The sequence below is a fragment of the Petaurus breviceps genome, unplaced genomic scaffold, assembly GCF_028583685.1.
Source record: "Petaurus breviceps papuanus isolate PSGF00001 unplaced genomic scaffold, PetGlider_PUasm1.0 91041, whole genome shotgun sequence".
Lineage (NCBI taxonomy): Eukaryota > Metazoa > Chordata > Mammalia > Diprotodontia > Petauridae > Petaurus > Petaurus breviceps.
The window spans coordinates 24,142,333-24,149,855 of NW_027187400.1; the positions used below are offsets into that span (position 1 = coordinate 24,142,333).

At 46.7% G+C, this 7,523-nt stretch overlaps 1 protein-coding gene across 1 annotated transcript in view; it reads right to left on the minus strand.

Moving 5' to 3' along the window:
* Positions 1 to 2,886: 2,886 nt before the first annotated feature.
* CENPS (centromere protein S) overlaps positions 2,887 to 7,523 on the minus strand; it is a 12,872-nt gene continuing 8,235 nt past the window's right edge. Inside the window, exons 4-5 of the mRNA XM_069079416.1 lie at positions 4,912 to 4,978; positions 2,887 to 3,378 (exon numbers count right to left, since the gene is read on the minus strand). Coding sequence (XP_068935517.1) covers positions 3,244 to 3,378; positions 4,912 to 4,978 — 202 coding nt within the window. The 3' untranslated portion in view covers positions 2,887 to 3,243. The remainder of the gene's footprint in view (positions 3,379 to 4,911; positions 4,979 to 7,523) is intronic.

A 7,523-nucleotide genomic window follows, 5' to 3' on the forward strand; every position in this document is an offset into this window, starting at 1 on the left:
GGTCTACAAGCATCTCATTTCATTCTGATTCCAAACTTGAACCACTAGACTAACTTGAGTCAGGCCTGGCCTAAAACAGATCTCAATGAGCTAAAATATTAGGCTGGATTCATTAAGATGACATTTAATAGGGATAAAAGTAAAGTCTCAGACTTGACTTTGAAAAACCAGTTTCACAGGTACAAGATGGGAGAGGCACAGCTAGACAAAGATTTCTACAAAAATAATCTGGAGGTTTCGGGGAATGATGAGGTCTATGTGAGTCAACCTCGTGCTATGACAGTGAAAAAAAGAATGAGGTTTTAGATTACATTAAAAAAGACATACTGCCTCAAACTAGGGAGGGGATGGACCACCCTACTGTATCTGACCTCGACTAAGATTCCATGTTCAGTTCTGGGCACCACATTCTAGAAAGAATACCAACTAAGGGGAGAATGACTAGGACGGTTGTGGGTCTCAAGATTAGGCCATACAAGGATTGGCTGGAGAAACTGGGGATGTTTCCTCCTGAGAATAAAAGCCTTACAGAGGAACATGTTAATTGTCTTTAAGTCCAGGAAAGGATAAATGTGGAAGAGGATTTAAATTTAATCTGCTTGGCCCCAGGAGACAGAACTAAGCATAATGAACAAGTCCAGTAGGCATATTTAGGGTGTTAAAGCAAACAAACAAACAACTTTTTAATTAAGAACGATCCCAGAGTAGAGTAGGCTGCTGGAGAGGGGGGGGGGGGGGGGGGGGGGGGCAGGGTCTTCCTTTACTAGACACATTCAAGCAAGGACTGGATGGTCATTTGTCAAGGATGATGCATCAAGAATTCCTGTTCCTTTATGGATTGCACTGGGTGGCCTGGATGGGCAGCTAGCTGAATGGGGTGGCTTGGTTTCACCATAATGGATGGACCACCAGGCCTTGAATCAGGAAGACTCATCTTCCTAAATTCAAATTTGGCCTAAGACACTACCTGGGCGACCCTGGGCAAGTTGCTTCACCCTGTCTGCCTCAGTTTCCTCATCTGTAAAATGAGCTGCGGGACATGACAAACCACTCTAGTGTCTTTGCCAAGAAAACCCCAAAGGGGTCACAAAGAGTTAGACACAACTGAATAACAACAAAGGTGGCCTGGGGGGTCTGAGCCCGTTACTTCTGGCTCTGCCAAACAATAGCTACTCTCAGGATTTTGTCCTCAATGTTGTCTTCACTTTTTTCATCATTCATCCAAGTACAAGGAAGAACTCTCAGTGTGGGAACTTCCTCCAATACATATTGCAACCCAGCTATGACTTAATAAATATTGGTTGTTATTCAGTCATTTCCATTGTACTTGGTTCTTTGTGACTCCATTTGGGGTTTTCCCCGGCAGATACAGGAGAGGTTTGCCTTAAGGAGTCACAGAAATATTCATCTTTATTATTTTTGTAAGTGTACTTCCTGTTTCCCCCCCTAAGGATGTAAATAAGCTCCCTGCAAGCAGACATTACCTCATTCTTTGTATTAGCATCCCTGGGGTCTGACACAAAGCCCAGCACACAGTAGGATCTTCATCAATATTTGTTGACTGACAGCATTATAATATTCTGTCACATGAATGTACCACAATGTATTTAACCATCCTCAAATGTTGTACGCTTAATTTGTTTCTAGTCGGTTGGTTTTTAAAATTATATATAATGCTGATATGAAAATCTTTGAACAGATCTCGTTTGCTTGTTTTTGTAACTTTGGGGGGCATATTCCAACAATGGAATTACAGGTCAGAACATATTTAGGATCATTTTTGTCTCTTACTGCATATTAACAGTACTTTGAAAAAGAGTGGAAAAAAATCTTGAATATGAATTGCAAATGCTGCATGTGAATGTTTATGTGAAAACGGAGAGCCTAATGAAGAGGAGAAAGTGCCCTGGCTGCGGGTCCCTGCTTTGCTCCTGCCTGCGCGCCTGCTCTGGGGCCAGCCCGCCCAGCCTTCTGGGCTCGGGTGCCCTTATCTGTAAAAATGAAAGGGCTCAGCTACGGGGTCCAAAGCCCCTTCAGCTTTCTTCATCCTACGATCACAGGGCAGAAAGAGTTTTCTTCTATATTAACATTGCTAGCCAACTATTTAGAATAGGAAGCAATTAGCACAAAACCACCCACCAGCATCTATTTTCCCTTCATCTGTCCCTCCAAAGTTGGCTTTGCTAATGAGCAGAAGTTGTGGCATAACCTTAGAGAGTGACCTCTCTTTCACAGGCAGTAGACAGGTGTGAAAATCAGTTGTCTAAGACCCCAGGAGGAGTCAGGCTTACAAACTGGAACCCAGCCTGTAAGCCATTGACTTTGAATCTAGGTGGGCTTAACTATTTGCTCTGCTACCATGGAGAGAAGGACTCAGTCGGGGGGTGGGGGGTGTTTCTCCTAAATCAGACAGGGCATGTGATCGTCCTGTCAACAAACCAAGAAGAAAAAGAACCAGCCCCAAGTCTGCCAGAAACCTTGGAGAGAAGAGTGAGGAGGCGAGTGGTCTGAGAAAGCACAATTTACAAACTGGGCTGGGACCCAAATCTCTGGAGTTCCTAATAGAAGAGCAACCCATCAGGGCTGGTTTTTCCCTCCCATGGGATTTTTCATAGAACTCCTGCCAGCAGAATTGGAGACTGGACTGGTCCCACCCTGAAAACTGTGAGTCAAAAACAAGGAAGGTGGATGGCACTGGTCCCCTCAGGAAAGGGAGGAAGCCATTCCGTACCTGCCATTTTTCTTCCCTTTACCACAATGGCATCAGGACAACACAGTAATCCAGAACAAGCGAGCAAAAAGGCTCTAAACAGCCCCCTCACTGCTATTTTCTGGGTATGTCATCTAGCCTAGTAAACTAGAAAATAGACAAAAGAAAAACATGTGTTTGGGGTCTGAAACACTTAGCTACACAACATTTTATTAATTCAAAATAATAATTTAAATCCATACTGCTCCAATACCCCTTTTTCAGTGTTCCAACAAAGGCCTGGAATATCTTGCTTAAGTATTTCCAGTTTTCTTATGTGTTAAAATTATTAGCCAACTATTGAGAGTAGGAACAAGATCAGCCCTTCAAATGCCCGCCGGCATCTGTTTTCTCTCTATTCATTCCTTCCTTCCAAGTTGGCTTCCAAGAGTAGAGCTTTTGGGATGGTAATTGCTGCCATGGTCCACTCTTTGGCCCCACTGCCACCCAGAGCAGTGAGAGCAGGAAGTGTCTGGCAGTGGCAGGAGGCCATCTCAATCATCAATGTCCATTTCGGTTACCACCTGTTTGCTGGATCTTTTGCTTCCTCCTGCTTTCTTTTTCTTCTTACCCTTTTGTTCCTGGTTAACTCGAGAAATCTCTTCACCCTTCTCTGTGATGTAATTTAGCTAAAAATAAAGTATAGGGATAAAATTTTGAGACAGCTTCATTTGACCAAAAAGACAAGAATTCTATACAAGGGGTAATAAATGCTTATTGACTTAATGATTGATTGGTGTCCCCAAAGCATTGACAGGCAAATGTTGAAGATATGTTCCTTTCTCTTCAAGATTCAAACCAGGGAGGGTTCTTAATCTTGTTGGTGTTCTAGACCTATTTGGCAACAGGCCAAATGCCCATGAACCCCTTCTCAGAATATCATTCTTAAATGCACAATATACATGGGGTTACAGAAGAAACTTATTCTTTTGGAATAATCAAAACTTTTTTAAACAAAGTTCATAGCCCCCCTAAGTTAAGAACCCCTATTCTAACAGTTTTCTTGGTAGATGAATCAAGAGAGGCAGGATAGTCTAACAGTGGATAGAGAGCCTCGCTCAGGGTCACAAAGTCTTCGATTCAAGTCTCCCACCACTGACACACTCTGGATGTGTGACCCCATTGCAAAGTCACTCCACAAGGATCATTCAGATCCCAAGATAACAGTAAAGGAAGACATCAAAGGAGTGACAGCAGCCATTACAAACACAAGCTGCAGGACAGTTTGCTGATCTGCCACCAAAAAAAGGAAAGAAAGGAAAAGAGGCAGGGTGAGGAAGGACAAGTTCACTGGTCCTAGGAGTCAGGAAGCGCTAGCAGGTATAAAGACCTTCCCAGGTGACTGCAGGCCTTGTCCAGGCCCATGTTGTAGTAACCCAGGTTATATACTATGCTCCAGCCATATGGGCCCTCCCTACCAATTCCCCTCAGCCTGGGATGTCCTCCTCTCCAACCCTCAGGGTTCTTAGCTCCCTTCAAGGCTCCACTCAGGTACCACTTTCTGGGTGGTTTTCTCTTCTCCCTCCTGAAATCATCTTGTATGTATTCTCTTTGTAAACGAGCTTTGTAAAAGTCCCTTGGGGACTGGGGCCATTTTTTCTTAGGGCTCTGTCTCCCTAGCATCTTGTATATGTAGCAAGCATTTAATGAGTGCCTGGTGGATTGGATCAGAGCTGTGCCTGTCAGTAATGAGCTGTAGGTCTTGGGACCTCAGAGGTTGTACTGGGGTGCCATCGAAGGGCCCTCCCAACTCAGAAAACTCATTCTTTCTTTACAGGATCCCAGGCTTAAAGAGAACAGTGAAACAGAAAGTTCTGGGTTCCATCCTTGACCTGGTCCTTCAGTCATTTTTGGGTCACCATAACAATGCTTTCCCAATCCAATCTCATCCCCAAACATCCTGACGATGCTATACAGGCCACAAAGGTCCAAAGGAAAGGGAAGGTGTGCAGATTGCTAAGCCCAGACCAACACTCATGATGAGCTACATGTGCTGGGTGGGCGGAGCCATCAAAATGAGGAGAAGCCCATCCATCCCAGGCAAGTCGGAGAGGCTCGGCTGGCTCTGGTGCCCTGGGGGACAGCTTCCTGTTTCAGGTGATCAATGGGGAATAACGTGTTCTGATGCGAAAGGGGAGGAAGGAGGGAAATCCAGCTCTCACCAATGAGCTGCTCCTCCGGGCTAAAAGCTTCACATCCTCCATGTTAATTGTGCTTCTTCTTGCATGTCTGGGGAAAAGGCAGAAACAGGTCACCAAACATTTGCCATTATTTCAAAGGTTGTAAGTTCACAGACCCCCAGCTAGCCAAGGCCTGGCAGCCAGCAGCCTGTGTGGATGGGGGTGCGCCAGGAAATGCCAAGAGGACTACCGATCGAACATGCTCCCCAGGAGCCAGGACCCAAGGGAGAGGAAGCCACGAGGATGAGGCATCCAGCTGCCTGAGGTCCAACACTGTGCTGAGGGTTAAGCACAAGCAAACGGGGAGCAGATACTGAATCCCTTCCAGAAGATGGGCATAAACACCAGGAAAAGCCCGATGGGAAGGAGATAATACACAGTCTGCTGCAGATTCACCACCTGTCCCAGCATATCCCTCAACAGCTATTTACTGCACACGGGTCCTAGACCAGGTTAATTCCTGGCCAGGCGTCAAGGAGGCAGCTAAAGAAACAGAAGTGGTCTCTGCCCTCCAGCAACTTATGGTCTAGATGAAAAAAAAAAAAGACCTACACACAAGAAGGGGGGACTAACAGCAAAGTACCCCCCACAGCACCATCTCATCACCGACTTCAGCACACTAAGGGACTTATTCAAACACCCCTTGCCCTTTCCCCACACGTCTCTTCCACATCTACCGCTATCTACCAGGCTCCTGGCTCTCCAAGTCTTCTGAAGCAGGGACTGAAGCTGTTGCTGACAATCACTGGGAATGTTGGCACTGAGGCAGGGGGCCTGGGAAACAGCCAGTATGAATTCTTAACCTGGGGGCGGCTAGGTGGCACAGCAAACAGAGCACTGGCCCTGAGTTCAAATCTGGCCTCAGACACTTAACACTTACCACCCATGTGACCTTGGGCAAGTCACTTAACTCCAATTGCCCTGCCTTGCCCCCTCCAAAAAAGAAAACAAAAAAGAGAATTCTTAACCTTAGCAGACACTCTCATCTCTCCCCTTTCTGCTTGCCTACCTCAAGGGAAGAGAAATGCCATTCTATCCAATCACAAAACAAAAGAGGCCTTTAACTCGAGCCAAAACATAACTGGTTTTATGATGATGCCTGATATTTCCACCTTCCTTCGTTTTTCCATTTAGCCATAAGGTGTTGCTATGTAACATTTTTTCTTTCTTCCATCAGCTGGTCACACTATAGAAGACAGACTGGTGGGGCAGCCTCTGCTGCAGGGACATTTCCTCATTCCTCCTGTGACATCAAACTGACCCCTTTCCTTCTCTCTGTGTGATGGCCCCAGCGCCCTGCTGGCCACCCCTGCCCATAAGGTGAGTCACTGGGACTCTTCTAGCATCCCAGGGGGGCGCTGCCCACTGCCCCTTCCAATGGCTACCTCCTTACACATTTCCAGGCTAAGAGAGAGCAGGGACGTAGGACAAGGCCTGGGATCCATCATATACTGGACCCTCGGTGGGTTTTTGGTTGCCATAATGTTATTTCAAATCCAGCAGATTAGGGGCAGCTCATGCATAGAATGATAGGCCTGGAGCCAGAAGCACCAGAGCTCAAATCTGCTCTCAGACACCTGACAGGTGTGTGACCCTGGGCCAGTCACTTCACCCTGTTTGCCTCAGTTTCCTCGGCTGTAAAACGGGATCATAATAAAGCACGTCCCTCCTCAGGTCATTATGTGGATGAAATGAGATAATAATTGTGCAGTGATCAGCACAGGGCCTGGCATACAGAAGCTGCCATGAAAATGCTTATTCCCCTCCCTTTCCCCGTCCTCTAATCTGGCCTCCCCCTGCACTGCTCTGATCAAAGCACCAAAGAGGACTCCAAACCCTTTGTGGCTCCCTACTGCCTCCTAAACAAAAAGCACTTGGCTTGGCATTTGAGGTCTTCCGCCTAGTTCCATCCCACCTCTTGCAGCTTTCTCATATTATTCTGTCCCCCATTGGAGCTGTTCTTTCTGCTCCATGTCCTTATACCCCACCCGCTATGTCTGGCAAGACCCCTGGGGCCTGGTCATCTGACTTTCAGCTGAAATCTCTCATACACCGTGTCTTCCCCCATTAGAAAGTGAGCCCCCGAGAATAGGGAGCCTTTTAACTTTCTCAGTCAATAAACATTTATTAAGTAGCTACTATGTGTCCACTGCAAAGAAAGGCAAAGGCTGGCATTGTCTTCAAGGAACTCAGTCTAAAGGGAGAGAGAGGGCAGCCAGCTGTGGAAGGAGGAGCAGGATATGATCCATAGAAGGGAGGCCTGAGAATTAAGTGGGGATGGGGGAAAGGCTTCCTGAGCGATCTCAACTGGGGCCTTAAGGACTTTGTATCTCTGGGGCCCCGAAGAGTGACGATACCTCGGATGTGCTCATTCATGCATGTAAGGCCCCACTCAGGGGCCTTCTAGGAAGCTTTTTCTGACCCCTGGCCCAGCTAAGTCATCCCCTGACTCCCTTTTGTGGGTCTCTCCCTCCCTTCTCTGTTTTTCTCTCTCTCCATCTGTTTCTCCCTCTCTTCTGTTTCCCCCTCTCTTTTCTCTGTCTCTCCCTCTCTTCTCTCTGTCTCTCCCTCTCTTCTCTCTGTCTCTCCCTCTC